This window comes from Myxine glutinosa, chromosome 8 (genome assembly GCF_964187855.1).
Source record: "Myxine glutinosa chromosome 8, kmMyxGlut1.1, whole genome shotgun sequence".
Lineage (NCBI taxonomy): Eukaryota > Metazoa > Chordata > Myxini > Myxiniformes > Myxinidae > Myxine > Myxine glutinosa.
This window is the reverse complement of record NC_136268.1, coordinates 73,838,677-73,855,453: the sequence shown is the minus strand read 5'-3', so window position 1 is coordinate 73,855,453 and position 16,777 is coordinate 73,838,677. Positions and strand designations below refer to the sequence as shown.

The window sequence follows — 16,777 nt, the reverse complement described above, 5'->3', positions numbered from 1 at the left end:
CCTAATGAGGCACAGTTCCAGGCGTTAAAAAGATCGGAACTCATGATATTGGCCAAATATTTTAACTTGGAGGTCCGAGTTAGTATGAAGAAAGCAGAGATGCAGACATTGGTGGTGGAGTCTCTAGTGGGACAAGGAACATGGGAAGAGGTAGCCTTGGATTGGTTACCCGATGAAAAAGGAAATGTGGAGCCACGGCAAATGGAGATGCAACTGCAGAGACAGGAAAGGTTAAAAGAGTTGGAATGGAAAGCCGAGGAAAGAAGAGCAAAGGAAAGAGCAGAACAGGACCTAGAACTCGAGGAGAGAAGAGCAGAGGAAAGGAGGGCTGAAGAAGAAAGAAGAGCAGAGGAAAGAGCAAAGGAAAGGAGAGCTGAAAAGGAACTTGAGGAGAGAAGAGCAGAGGAAAGGAGAGCTGAAGAAGAAAGAAGAGCAGAGGAAAGAGCAGAGGAAAGGAGACCCGAAAGGGAGTTAAAGGAACGGAACATGGAGTACCAGAAGGAACTTAAACTCAAGGAGCTGGAATTACTGGGAGAACGGAGAGAAGTAGTATCCATGCCGGCCAGTTCGACAACTAGTGAGAACTCGCCCTTCACGTGACTCGTGGTGGTCCCTCTCGGCTCTCCCCCCGTTGGTATTTTTGTGCACATAAGATTGTTCACGGTTCTGTTTAAATATTATTTAAATATGTATAACCTTTCCCCTTCAGTGTTTTACTCAGTGGTATTTTACAACACGCTGTTTTTCTTCCTATTTAAAAGGCTTTTCTCAATTTCCTCTCCAACTCATTCCACCTCAAAAAAAAGAAATTCAATATCTTATACGTCTCCCTCACTACATGGTCTAAATTCACATTCATTCCATCCCTCCTCCATCATTCTGAACCGGATTGCTAACTTGAAATTCACAACAAACCCAATTTGTTTTCAATGTTCGTCTTTCATTAATCATCCACTTTCTAAACTCCCCTCTTGCCCCTCCCATCCAAATCCCTCCCCTTGCACCTACACTCCTAAACTCCCCCCTTGCCCCGCCACTCTTAAACTCCCCCCCTACCCCTCCACTCCTGAATTCCCCCCTTGCCCTTCCACTCCTGAACTCCCCCCTTGCCCTTCCCCTCCTAAACTCCCCCCTCACTCCTCCCCTTCAAAACTCCCCCCCAACCCCTCCCATTCAAATCTCCCCCCATACCATTCCTCTCCAATTCTCCCTCCTCCCCCCTCCTCCTCAAAGCTGCCTCCTCCCCACTTCGTCTCCCTTCTATCTCATACCTCCACCCCCCCCCCCCCCAACCTTCTTCTTTCCTCTGCCCCCCCTCAAACAACCCCTCTCTGTGCCTCATCCCTTCACCTTCAAACCTTTCATCCTCCTCATCCTTCCCTTTCTTGGAACTCTTCTGCAATCGCTGACACACTAACAACTGCTCTCCCTACCTCCCCCTCTCATCCTTCATCTTACCCTACTCCTCCCCTCCCCTGTCCTGTACCCGATGCTCCCCCTCTCTCTTCATTAACGGTATGGACCTCAAACATCCGGGGCCTTCGCTCAAACCTGACTGATCTCTCCATACAGGTTGCTTCTGACAATCCAGACTTGATCTGCTTAACAGAGACTTTCCTCCTTCAAGATGTCTCTGATTCCTTAATATCTCTTCCTGGTTACTCCCTCCTCCGGTATGATAGACCTGAGCCTCGGCCTGGTGGTGGGGTGGCTATCTTTATCAAAAACTCTCTTCCTCACTCTCCTTGCACTGCCCTCTCTCCTCCTCATCCCCAGGAGTACCTCTGGCTACGTCTTCCTCTCCGCTCCCACCTTTTGTTCATATGTGTTCTGTACCGTCCCCCAAACAGTGATGACTCCATCTACATTTCACTGTCTGACAACATGGACCAACTTCTATCCACTCATCCCAACTCTCTCTTCCTCATATGTGGTGACTTCAATTGTCATCATGCCACCTGGTTGGGTGTGGGTTCCTCTCTCACCAGTCATGGCACCTCAGCAAAGGACTTCTGTGACTCACTGAGATTGACACAATCTGTCAATTTCCCGACCCGGATCTCAGCCAATGGAGTATCTTCTCTTCTAGACTTGGTTATGACTAACTTCCCTGCTAATGTCTGCTGCTCTTCTTCTGCTCCAATCGGTTCTTCTGATCATGTGCTTGTCAAAGTGGACATCTCTCTGGCCATTCTCAGAGAGCCTCCTCAGCGTCGACGAGTCTGGCATTTCACTCAGGCCAACTGGGACGGTCTTCAAGCAGCCATCAATCGTCTGGATTGGTCTCCCATCCCCACTGCCTCTGACATCAATTCTTCCTGGGAATTCTTCCAAAGCAAACTGATCTCTCTCATGCACAGATTTATCCCATCTCGCCTTCAGTTGTCTTACCCTTCCTCCCGTCCATGGTACACTGAATCTTGTGGTGAGGCAGTTGCCCTGAAACAACTTGCCTTTGCCTCTTGGAAGGCTAATCCAACTGAAGGAAATCTCAGTTCCTTCCACCAAGCTCGGAACAAGTGTGTGTCTACCCTCAGGAGTGCCAGGAAGCACTATCTCTCCTCACTCAAGAATGAACTCTCAAACCTGTCTCCTTCCTCCAAATCCTGGTGGCGTCTGGTCAAATCCGTTTCTGGTGTTTGTTCCCCCTCCATCCCCTCCCTTACCTCAAATGGCCACACAGTTGACATCGCACGTGACAAAGCTGAATGCTCAACTCTGTGTTTGCCTCAAAATCCTTAGTCCCAAACCCATCTCTCTCTGTTCCCACCTTTCCCAGTCGAACCAAACTGCTCCTGGACTCTGTGACCTTCTCTCCTGACAAGGTGGAGGAGTTTTTGTCAAACCTCGACTCTGATTCTGCAACTGGACCAGATGGCATCAGCCCAAGGGTCCTAAAATCCTGCTCTGCCGCTCTATCTCACCCTCTCTCTGTTCTTTTCACCCTATCCTTTGCTCAAGGTCATCTGCCAGCATCCTGGAAATCAGCAAACATTACCGCTTTACACAAAAAAGGTGCAAAAACAGATCCTTGCAACTACAGACCAATCAGCCTGCTCCCAATTATCAGCAAAGTCATGGAATCCATCATTGCTTCAGATATGAAATCTTTCCTCTTCTCCAATGGCTTGATCTCTGATCATCAATTTGGTTTCAGACCAGGTCACTCTACTCTGGACATGCTGCTTCTGCTGTCTCAACAATGGATGGAGGTCCTCAATGCCAAACAGGAAATCAGAGCTGTCTCCCTTGACATATCACGTGCCTTCGATACGGTCTGGCACCCAGCTCTGCTCACCAAACTCTCCTCCTATGGTATCCATGGAAATCTCCATGCATGGCTTGCGGACTTCCTCTCTGGTCGTAGTCAACGTGTGGCCCTGAATGGATTTCTCTCATCTCCCCTTCCCGTTCAGGCTGGAGTTCCCCAAGGCAGTGTGCTGGGCCCTGTGCTTTTTCTGGTCTTTATCAATGATCTCTCCGACTCTCTGGAAAATCCTCTGTATCTCTTTGCTGATGACTCCACTCTCTGCCGCTCCATTCCTCTTCCCTCAGATCGGCAGTCTGCAACCTCCTCACTCTCTGAAGACCTGGACAAAATCACAGACTGGTCAAACATGTGGAACATGTCTTTCAATCCTGACAAATCTCACACTCTTACTATGTCTCTCCGAAAAGATCGACTGGACAACCCTCCCATCTACTTTCTCAACAATCCTCTCCAAGAAGTTCTGTCGCTCAAGCTTTTGGGTCTCACCATCTGCCATGATCTTTCTTGGGAAAACCACATTTCCAAGCTGGCCTCCAAAGCCAGTCGCCGACTGGGCATCCTCCGTCGTGCGAAGTCCTTCCTAGGCACACCTGAGCTCCTCACCACATACAAGGCTTTCATCCGCAGCTCAATGGAATACTGTTCTCCCCTATGGGCTGGTGCTCCTGCTTCACACCTGGCTCGGCTTCACGCTGTTGAATCCAAAGCTTTCAGAATCATTGGAATCTCCCGCGATGAAGCTATCTCTGAGTGCCTTTAACTCACTCACCGCAGGCAGGTAGGTGGTCTTTCTGTCTTCTACCGACTCCTCTCCGGCCTTGCTCCCCCAGCTCTCTCTGTGCTCTGTCCCCCAAATATTCCTGCAGGTCGCACAAGATCTGCCAGCAACCCTCTGATGGTTAAACTGCCGAAATCTCGGCTCTCTGCTCACCTTCACTCTTTCATTCCTCTTTTCTCCCGCCTCTGGAACAAACTCCCACACTCACTTCAATCACACTCCTCCCTCCAGGTCTTCAAAACAGCTGGTCACCACCATCTCTTATCTTCCCCCATCCAAAACCTTGATCTTTTCTACCCCCACTAATTCACCCCAGATCCACCTTGTTTGAAATTCCAACTTCTTTCCTGGAAGTCTTGGCAGTGTCCATATGTTTTATACCTCTCCCACCCCCCCCCCCCCCTTCCCATGCCTCGCCCCCAAAGCCCTCTCCCTCCCACAGTTCTCTCGATGTCTCCATGTCTCTCGGTCCCTGCTCTCAAATGTTGTGTTTGTGTCCTTCCCCCTCTCTCCCCATCTTGTCTACCGCTCCCGATGTTATTTGTTTTGTGTGTCTGTTTGTCTTTCTGTGTGATTAATGTTCGCTCTTTCACGAGCCTCGGTCTTGTATACAAAAAAAAAAAAAAAAAAAAAAAAAAACTCTTGGGATGTTGGTAGGCATGTGAGGCTGGTTCCACCCTTCAATGAAAAGGAGGTAGCCAAGTTCTTTTTATATTTTGAGAAAGTGGCTCAAATGCTAAAATGGCCTGTGGGGTCCTGGACTATGTTAGTGCAAAGTGTTCTGGTGGGTAAAGCTCAAGATATATTTTCGGCTTTACCGATTGACCAATGTGCAGATTATGAGATAGTGAAGAAAGCCATTCTCAAAGCCTATGAATTGGTCCATGAAGCTTTCCGGCAAAAATTCAGGAATGCCAGGAAGAGGGAGAGTGAGACCCATGTGGAGTTTGCCAGAATGAAGGAAACCATGTTTGATCGGTGGTGTGACTCGAAGGAGATTGGGAAAGACTTCAACCTGTTACGACAATTGATTTTGGTGGAGGAATTCAAACAGTGTGTCCACGTGGACATTAAAGTACATCTGGATGAAAAGAAAGTACCAGAGTTGTATGAGGCAGCAACAGTGGCAGATGACTATGCCTTGACACACAGGATGGGATTCCACAAACCTAACTTCCCGCCTAGAGTTAGCCAGGGGAGTTACGGAAAATCAGGTTCGGAGAACAGATTTTCATGGAGGCGGCCTAGAGAGGACTATGGGGATAAATCTGATACCGCGACTTTTAGGGATCAGAAGACTGCAGTTCCAAGACATACCTATCTTCCGGGGGGCCCGAGGCAGACCACGAGTTTTTCCTCCGGGCCTACTTGCGCTTTTTGCAAGAAACCTGGGCATTTGATGTCCCAATGTTACGCCCTGAAAAGGAAAAATCAGGAGCGGAGTCAAACAAGTGCAACTCCGAATGCATTGGCCAATGTGAGAAATCGTCCTTGGAGGACAGTGCCTTGTGAAGGTTCCCATTCCAAAGTTACGGCATCACAGAACGACCTTGTTCAAGAGGGTTACAAACATTTTATTTCAGAGGGGTTTGTGTCAATGGATGGAGACTTAACGAACCATAGACCTGTTAGGGTATTGAGGGACACAGGAGCACATCAATCTTTGATGCTTGAGGGCATTTTGCCATTGTCAGAGAAGATGGCAACTGGTGTTAGTGTTCTTTTACAGGGGGTTGGTGGCTTTGTTAAAGCTCCTCTTCATGTCATCCATTTGAAGTCTGATTTGGTGTCAGGACCGGTCACCGTAGGTTTACAAGCCACTCTTCCTGTAGAGCGAATCTCTTTTATTATCGGGAATGATTTGGCCGGTGGTCGAGTTTCTGGTAATCCGATGTTGGTTGAAAAGCCCAGTATGGAAAATAACACAGCACAGTTAGAGCAGGAGATTCCGGGTATCTTTCCATCCTGTGCAGTGACTCGTGCTATGGGTAGGAAGCACTCTGAAGAGAAGGAGAAGGAAGGCGATGTGGATTTGGGTTCCTTCGAGGTATTGGGGGAAAATTAAAAAGAGGAAATGGAGTGTCCGTCGGAGACATCTGGGAATGAGGTTGAACAAACGGTGCTGGTACGAAAGAGACTTGTTGAAGAACAACACGGAGATTCGGAGATCCGGAATTTGATTGATAAAGCCGTTACAGAGGAAGATGCTATGAAGATACCTGTTGGTTACTTCATGAAAGGGGAAATACTCATGAGAAAATGGAGACCACCGGAGGTGCCAGCAAATGATGAGTGGAAAATTCATTACCAAATTGTGGTGCCACCGCCGTACCGGAAGGAGATATTGAGTTTGGCGCATGAGACACCTTTGGCCGGACACCTTGGAGTGAACAAGACATGTGACAGAATATTGGTACATTTTTTCTGGCCAGGATTGCGACGTGATGTGGCGGAGTTCTGTAAATCTTGCCACTCTTGCCAGCTGGTGGGAAAACCTAATCAGAAAGTCCCATCCGCACCTTTAAAACCAATTCCAGCTTTTGAAGAGCCATTCAGCCGAGTCATTATTGACTGTGTAAGGCCCTTTACCTAAAACTAAGGCTGGACATCAGTATTTGCTGACCATCATGTGCGCTTCCACAAGGTTCCCAGAGGCAGTGCCTCTTAGAAAAATTACTGCGGCAGTTATTGCGAAGGCCTTGATTAAATTTTTCACTTTGGTTGGCCTACCTAAGGTCATCCAGTCTGATCAGGGTTCCAATTTCATGTCAACACTTTTTCAGCAAGTGGTACACCTGTTGGGAGTGGAGCAAGTAAGATCAAGTACTTACCATCCCGAGATCCAAGGGGCCTTGGAAAGGTTTCACCAGACATTGAAGAATATGATCAGAACGTATTGTTTTGAATGTGACAAGGATTGGGATGAAGGAATACCCTTATTGTTGTTTGCTACGAGGGAATCTGTTCAGGAGTCATTGGGATTCAGTCCTTTTGAACTTGTGTTTGGACACGCAGTTCGAGGACCATTGAAATTAGTGAAAGAACAGTGGCTACAGGAGGAGTCGCAGTCAACAGTGGTCGAGTATGTGTCAACGGTTAGGCACAGATTGGCAAAGGCTTGTGAAGTTGCGAGAGGAAACTTGAAAGTGACACAGGATAAAATGAAAGTGAGACATGACAATAAATCTCAGATAAGAAATTTCAGTCCTGAGGACCGAGTGTTAGTGTTGCTTCTTGTTCCAGGTCAGCCATGACAGGCTAGATATTTCGGTCCCTATGCAATCGAAAGGAGGGTTAATGAAACAGATTACGTGGTGACAGCTCCTGACCGACGGAAAAAGCGGCAGCTGTGTCATGTCAACCGACTGAAGAAATATTATGAGAGGAAGCCTGTGGAAAAAATGGTTCCTATCTCACCTGTCGTGCCTGTAGTCGGGGTGCAAGAGAATCCAGAGGTTGAGGCCGGTGTGAAGTTTGATAACTTTGATGACCAGGCTTGTCCCAGATTGACGGACATGGAAGTGTTGAGTCATTTAGATGAGAAATTAGGTCATTTGACGAGAGAACAACAAGGACAACTATCCAGCCTAATTTTTGAGTTTGCACATTTGTTCACAGATGTACCTGGTCGTACTGACTTGGTATATTGTTACGGATTTATGTGAATTTATGTGAATTACTATTCAGGTCATTGCTTATTAATGTTTATTCTATTAAAGGTTGTTGTGGTTAAATGGTTAGAGGCGCTCTGGATAACAGGAGACCGGAAACGGGATGGTGAACCGGAAGAAAAAAAAAGACACGAGGTCCTGGAGAAGCGGCTATCTTCTTCTTCCTCGCCCAGCTCCGACGCGAGCGGGGTCGATATTGATTAGCGTTGAGAACGCTGACTTTGAAACGCCCGTCTGGCGAGAGGAGTTACCTGCGCGGGGTGATTGCCTGTTACGTGTCCGGTTGCCGTGGCTTCCTGGAAGGAACCAAGCGTCCGGCACTGTTCGCCTCGACGCCTCCGAGGGCGTGTACGGGTCGCACCTTGGGCCTCGCGCGCTTTGCTTTGCAAGGAGGTGTGCGCTGCAGCAGCTGTTCCCGGTACGTGACGTGCACGTTTGGGAGCACGTCAGCCAGGGGTCCGTTCAACCGCCCGTGTGCGGAGAAGTCGACCTTCACCTTGGTCTGGAGGGGCCCAGAGACATTGTGAGGGACAGTGACCATTGAGGGGTCGTGAGTGGGGAAAGGGGGAAAATATATGAGATGGCCATCTTAGTAATATTGGTGATTGATTGTTGATGGTTGTTGATTGATTGGGGAATATATTATTGATTAATCCGGATCCTTGGTGTGGGGTTTCTTATTGACTTGAATTGTTGTGTCTTTCATATTGATTGCGTTACGAAAGCGTATAAATCAGAGATCTTTCTGGCGGGGTCCTCCCACGGTCCGGGGGTCACCAAGACCAGGTAGTTACCGGGAGGACCACGTAACAATATCATGATATTGAGGTGGGGGAAGCCACTCCTGTGAAGCAACACCCCTATCGGATGAACCCTGTGAAGATGGAGTATCTTCGGAAGGAGGTTCAGTATATGTTGGAGAATGACATCATCGAACGCTTTTTGCGTTCACACAGTAGTGAATTGACAAATTCACACGCAGCAGTGAATGGAGCTTACCATGTGTGTTGGTTCCAAACCCCGATGGCAGTTTTCGCTGTTGTACGGATTTAAAACGTGTTAATGCATGACCAAGACCGACTCATATCCCATCCCGAGGATTGATGACTGCATTGATAGAATAGGCCCAGCTAAATTTGTAACTAAATTTGACTTGCTGAAAGGGTATTGGCAGATTCCTCTTACTGATAGAGCCAAGGAAATATTGGCTTTAGTCACCAAATGGGTTGTATCAGTACAAGGTTCTTCCCTTTGGATTGAAAAACGGGCCTGCTACATTTCAACGGCTGATTAATAAGCTCATTGCAGACCTTGAGGGGGTGGAGGCTTATCTGGATGATGTCATCATTCACACCATGACCATGGAAGATCATATTAAACAAATTCATGCATTTTTCAAGAAATTGACCGAGGCAGGGTTGACCATCAACTTATCTAAGAGTGAGTTTGTAAAAGCACAGGTGGTGTTCCTAGGCCATGTAGTAGGTCAGGGTCAGGTGCAACCGTTGACAGCCAAGATAGAAGCCATTGATCGCTTCCAAGTTCTAAAAGGGAAGAAGGAGCTTATGAGATTCTTGGGTATGGCTGGTTGGTACCGGCAGTTCTGCAGGAATTTTTCTGATGTGGTAGCCCCTTTAACGAATTTGCTGAGGAAAGAGACCAGGTTTGTTTGGGATGACAAACGTCAGGCTGCCTTTGCCCACGTCAAAGCAATATTAATGAGCTCTCCTGTCCTAGCAGCCCCGGATTTTCAAGAACCATTCAAGTTGGCCATTGATGCAAGTGATGTGGGGGCTGGGGCAGTTCTATTACAGGAATATGAGGATGGAGTGGATCACCCGGTGTGCTACTATTCCAAAAAGTTTAACAAACATCAGGCAAATTATGCCACCGTAGAAAAAGAGACCCTTGCTCTCCTGCTAGCGCTTCAGCATTATGAGGTGTATCTAGGAACTACTACCTTTCCTATAAAAGTATTCACTGATCACAACCCCTTAACCTTCATTCAAAAAATGAAAAATAAAAATCAGAGGTTGATGAGATGGAGTTTGGCTTTGCAGGAGTTCAACTTGGAAATTGAGCATGTAAAGGGCAGGGACAATGTCATTGCTGATGCTTTATCCAGTGACATAACTTTTAAAATTCCTGGAGGTTGTTTTTTAGTTTTGTTGCTTTATTTTGGGGAATATTAATTATTGTTGCTCACTTGAATTGATCATTTGGGGGTGAGTTTTACTTTTGTTTGTTAAAAGAGTTTTTGCATGCAAAGAAAGTTTTCACTATGTTCCAACTTTCTTTCTTGAGGGGGGGAAGTGTTACGGATTCGTCACTTCCGTTGTTGTGGTTCTCATCCACTGTAAACATTTTTGCTTCCATGTACTATTATTGTTATCGTTCAAGTGAATTGGAGATAGCTGTTTTCAAAAGGTAAAAAAAGTTAGTGTTTTAAAAGAAACTGGAACGGGAACCGGACGAGACGAGGAGGAAAAAGAGGAAGAAGAGGAAGAAGAAGGAGAAAAAGGAGGCGGAGCAAGTGAGGTCGGAGAAGAAGCCGAGCTGCGTTGAGGTTTTGAGCAAACGCTGGCGAACGAGGGTCACGAGTGAACTTTGGGGTTTCCTGGGAAAGGGATTCCTGCGACAGAGTTGTTATCGCTGTGACAGTTAAACCTGCGTGACAGGTTTTGCGGTTGATTCCGAAGAGAATCATTGGATTGCTGTTACATCTCGAGAATGGACCGTTGGCCATTTTGCATCGCGCCTCATTTTGCCTCGCTCCAGGTTTTTCACCTCGCTTCAACCATTGCACCGCATCCAGACGTTAACCTGGTGTGTGTGTGTAACATGGATTTTGAGTGTGAATTTGCAGTTTGCTGATTGGGAGCCGTTGAACATCCATACCCGAAGGTGTGATTTCCTAGCCGCCTCTTGAGGACACTTTTGCCTATCTTTGGCAGTGTGACTGTCAGCCGAGCGGGATTCTGGTCTCGATACAACATCGTTCTGACGATCATTAGAGCATGGATCGACTTTGGTTTGAAGCTGGGACAGAGACATCGGGAATGTTCTTTTCGCTCACTTGGAGCACAGCGAGTTATATTGTACAAAACTGATGGTACCATCATAGGAATGATATATTGGTTGTACAATTGATTAATATTATTATTGTACTGTTATTCTTGTGTGACCTTAATACAATACTTGTTTGTTGGTAACAATTGGTGTGGTTTCACCATTGATCTTTGACACACAGAATAACACATCTTTCTGCCGTGACTCCTCTCGGGGCTCGGAAGTACACCGTGACCGGGGTTTGGGGAGGCACACGTAACATTACTTTTCCAATCTCAACCAAACTTGACAGAAGGACTGAGGGTCACATGCTAGAGGTTGCAGTGACTCAATTACTCCCACCTCCCTCCCGAAGAGGTTTTTTCACATAAGGTGAAATCTGTGTTAAGGTGTATATCTGTGTTAAGATAGTGTATTGTAGAGTTTTTCCAAGGCCACTTCTAATAACAAAAGTAATAACACTTATGACAATAGCATATAACATTAATGTTATTAGAAAACAAAATTAATAATAACTAGAGCTGCCACTTTAAAACTGCTGGCAGTGATGACCGGTTTACTCACACTCACTTTTGATACAACCACACTTTTGATACAACCCCACTTTTGATACAACCCCACTTTTGATACAACCCCACTCTTGATACAACCCCACTTTTGATACAACCCCACTTTTGATACAACCCCACTTTTGATACAACCCCACTTTTGATACAAGCCCACTTTTGATACAACCCCACTTTTGATACAACCCCACTTTTGATACAACCCCACTTTCATTGGACATGCTTTGACACAACCCCCTTGGATACAGCCCCGTCTCACACACACACACACACACACACACACACACACACACACACACACACACACACACACACACACACACACACACACACACACACACACATCCCCCCTACTCCAACCCACACCCTTCCCCCCATGCGCACACCCCTCCAAACACACACACACACACACACACACACACACCAACCCCCCCCCCCCACACACACAAATACACACACACACATCCCTCCCCCCACACACACACAAACACACCCCCCCCCCCCACACACACACACACACACACAAACACACACATCCCCCCCCCCCCACAACACACACACACATCCCCCCCCCCCCCCCACAACACACACACACACACATCCCCCCCGCCCCCCACAACACACACACACACGCACACCCCTCCACACATACACACACGCACCCCTCCACACATACACACACACAGATCCAACCCCCCCCCCCCCTCCTCCACCTGCACACCCCAACCCCTCCACACATACACACACACAGATCCAACCCCCTCCCTCCTCCACCTGCACACCCCAACCCCTCCCCACACACACACATATGCACCCCCCATGCCCACACACACACCCCCACACCCCTCCCCCTCCAAACACACACACACACCAACCCCCCCCCCCCCACACACAAACACACACATACCCCCCCCCCCCCACACACACACACACACACACACATCCCCCCACCCCCCAACACACACACATACGCACACCCCTCCACACATACACACACACCCTTCCACACATACACACACACACACATCCAACCCCCCCCCCCCCCCTCCTCCACATGCACACCCCAACCCCTCCCCACACACACACATATCCACCACCCCCCCCCCCCCCCCTACACCCACACACACACACACACATCCCCACACACATACCCCCCCACACACACACTCCCCCCACATGCACACCCCTCCACACATACACACACACCCACACATACATACACAAACACACACACACCCACACATACACACACACACCCAACCCCCCCACCCCCACCCCACATACACACATATCCACCCACACACACCCACACACAAACACCCCTACACCCCTCCCCCCACATGCACACCCCTCCACACATGCACACACACACACACCTCTCCTCCACACATACACACATCCACCCCCCCCTCCATACGCACACCCCAACCCCCCCCCCCCCCCCACACACACATATCCACCCCCCCCCCACCCACACACACAAACATCCACACACATGCACATCCACACACACACATTCCCCCTTCCCCCACCCCTCCACACACACACACACACACACACACACACACACACACACCCCTCGACACATACGCACACATACACATCCAACCCCCCCCCCCCCTCCTCCACATGCACATGCACACCCCAACCCCAACCCCCCCCCCCCCCCCATATCCACCCCACCTCCCCCCCCACACATCCACACACGCACATCCACACGCAAACACATCCCCACATGCATGCATACGCATACACACACACACACACACACACACACACACACACACACACACACACACACACACACACACACACATCCCCACATGCATACACACACACACACACACACACACACACACACACACACACACACACACACACACACACACACACACACACACCCCATCCCTAACACACACACACACACACACATCCCTCCCCCCCACACACACACATCCCCCCCACCCCACCCCCACACACCCCATCCCTAACACCCCCCCCCCCCCCACACACACACACACACACATCCCTCCCCCCCCACACACACACACACATCCCCCCACCCCACACCCACACACACACCCCCCATCCCTAACACACACACATCCCTTCCCCCCCGCCCCCCACACACACACATCCCCCCCACCCCACACCCACACACACATCCCTTCCCCCCTGCCCCCCACACACACACACATCCCCCCCACGCCACACCCACACACACATCCACACATGTCAATCCATGCACTGATCGCAGAAAAAGCGATTTTTAAAAGGAAATTAACCTGAAATTGCAGAGACAGAATTATTTATTTTATCTGAGAAGCCAAACGTGGTTTCTTCTTCTTTCGTGTCTCACTACTTTGTGTGAAATGCGATAGAGTTAAAAAAAAGTCAGAATTTGACCAAATCTGTTTTATTCGTTTGTTAATATACCTCACCTATTGACAAATCATCAATTGGAATTTTATTTGAGGTTCAAATGACCGAGGTTCAAATGATAGTGATCACGTTCTGGAAGGACAAAATGGTGCGTTTCTTCTTCTTTCAACAATAAAGACTTATAGCTTCGAGACCGTACATCCAATCATCTTGAAATTTTGCACACCTATTCCGCTTGATGAGATCTACATTTGCATTAAAATTTCAAGTCGATCAATGCAGCAGTTCAAGAGTTAGAAGCTTTTTAAAATTTACCTTCCATTATTTATTGCGGCCAAACCATGTGACTTATCAAAACGTCTCAAGTAACATTGAAACATCCCCCCATGAGGAACATTTGTGTAAAGTTTCCACTCGATATCGTCACAAATAATGGAGGTGATACCATTTCTAGTTTGAGCTTAAAAACGTCATAACTCTGAAACCATGTGTCGGATGACATCGTGCTCCGAGGCTTTTTTGTTCGTCATGGGTGTGCGAATATGCATGCCAAGTTTGGGCTCGATCCGTTCAGCCGTTGCGGAGAAAAAGGGGTTTTTGTGTTTTTTCACGAAAAACAAGATGGCGGCCGAACCATGTGACGTATGACTTCGAAATTTTTTGCATTCTGAGTTTTTTTTAACTAAGCAACTAGGAAAAAAATCCCATTTTCGGGGGAGAAAATCTTTTGTTTGAAGAATTCTAACCTCTTAACGTTAGCATTTCTAATATACTCGATACACATGTCTTTTGTTCCCATTGAAGAGTTCTTTAGAATGAGCCATTCCTCAAATCTTTCCATTGAGCGGTTTCGGAGATACAGAGGGGCAAAGTTGAATGTGTTTTACAAGATGGCGCCCATACCAAGTGACCTATGACGTCATAATTAGCAATAAAAAATTCTCGGAGCCTAGACGATCATTTGATGAAAATTTCCTGTCAATCCGACCAGCGGTTGCTGAGAACATTAATTATGAACTTTTCGGAGGTGCAAAGTAGGGCGGAAGAATAATAATAAGAAAAACTCTAGCAGTAATAATAGGTTACTCTCCATTTCATGGAGAGTAAACCTAATAATATCTCTCCAACCAAAGGGGATTTTCCTCCTTGGACAAACGCCGTGTTAGCATTTATAAATGGCTTATCGTGATGTTTCTTGGGGCACCCCAAAAATATTATAAACTACAAACACGTATGATTACCTTTTGAAACATTGAAACAGTCGCTACTGCTGTTTAACACTAAACTGAAAGGGAGGAAACCCGAGGTGTGTTCAGTTACTAAGCAGCTACTGGCCCTTGCCAAGCCAGCCGCTCCTTGTCAACGGTTACAAATGGAGGGATTGCTGGAATGCTTAAGCCACTTGGCGAGTGCTCTACAAGAAACTTGCTAACTGAACACACCCCCAACATTCTTGAGGCCTGAGCTTAGATCTACTGTAATCCATATACCCCAGAGAGGATAAATAACATGACCCTGCCTGTCGCTTCCATACAGAGTGGGTGTACTGGTTCCATAAAATGTGCGATAAATCAGCAGGTAATAGTATACAGTCAAAAAAGTAACTGCATATAAAGGGCCATCAAAATGTATGACTGTACAGTAAAGCTGCGCTCTCTGCTATCAAAAAAAAAGCAATACATCTTTTAAGTTTTGAGTTGTAAAAAAAAGAAAATGGTGGTAGGCTTACCTGTCTATGATTTTCCAGGCATAGGTTAGATCACCAACTATATGCAAGGTGATGAGAACGTCCTCCCGAATGTTGCTGGTGCGAATCATTTGGTGCAAAAACGTGCGTGTGTCTGCCAGGTATTGCTTCACCTGCAGGTTACTCTCAAGCTGATGAAATTCTTGCACCTGCCAAAAAGCAGGACATAAAATTAAAGTGAAGGATCAGCGCCATTAAGGAGGGAAAAAAAATAATTATATATCCATGATCACAAGGTGATCGCCAGGGGTAACACTCCTTCCCCCTCTGCCCCCACCTCCTCCAATCCCCCTCCCCCTGACCACCATATGATCTTGACCTTCAACATTTAGGGACAGAGTGGAAATTAAGAAAATGTGTCCCCATCTACAATCTAACCATAAAAATCAACATCATGAAAATCAGAGGGAAATTATTCAAGTTATGATCAAAAAGGTGTATTTTGCTAATTATGTCACAATCCAAAATAAAACATGGGGGCAATACCCCTGGAGCTCATCTGGTATAATAAACAGTATACTGCACTGACTAAAGGTATTTTAAAGCCATTTCAATGGTTGCTAGAAGACAGGGCAGCATGTAGAATCATACTAACATAATCATAAGACTTTAAACAAGCAAACATAAAAACACCACTTTGGGGGCAACGTTGGTACAGCACGGGTGGTGAAGGTTGTGGTCAAGTTTCATCGAAATCGTGTGTGTAGTTTCAGAGAAGAAAGCAAATATCTATTTTGGGGGGGGGTCAAACCCGGACCCACTTTGAGCCCCCACAACCCCCTTAGACTTCGATTTTCTTAGTGCCATGAACAACTTTGGTACATCACGGGTGATGAAGGCTGTGGTCAGGTTTCATCGAAATTGTGTGTCATTTCAGCGAAGAAAGCAAATATATATTTTGGGGGGTCAAACCTGAATTCGCTTTGACCCCGGTAAACCCCCTTCGACCTCTATTTTTGAATGCCGTGAACAAACTTTAGTCACAACACAACAACTATCATTTGTGCCAAGTTTGGTCACAATCCCTTCAGCAGTTTCGGAGAAGAAGTTGCAAGTGTTTACGGATGGACTGACGGACGGACAGAGGGACGACACGCTATCGCATAAGCTCCCCTGAACTCCCAACTTCGTTCTCGGTGAGCTAAAAAAAGGAGACATTTTCATTAGTTTGTTAAAGGGGAACGGACATGAGTATAGAAATCAAATGCTTAAGATTAATTAATTGTAATAACAAAAAAGATTAAGTTTGGCGCAAACATTGTTGCTCGAGCATGCGTGAATCGTGAGATATCC

At 47.1% G+C, this 16,777-nt stretch overlaps 1 protein-coding gene across 1 annotated transcript in view; it reads right to left on the bottom strand.

Annotated features, from left to right (window-relative positions):
• WASHC5 (WASH complex subunit 5) overlaps nucleotides 1-16,777 on the bottom strand; it is a 105,255-nt gene that overhangs the window by 55,268 nt on the left and 33,210 nt on the right. Inside the window, 1 exon segment of the mRNA XM_068100497.2 lies at nucleotides 15,467-15,633. Coding sequence (XP_067956598.2) covers nucleotides 15,467-15,633 — 167 coding nt within the window.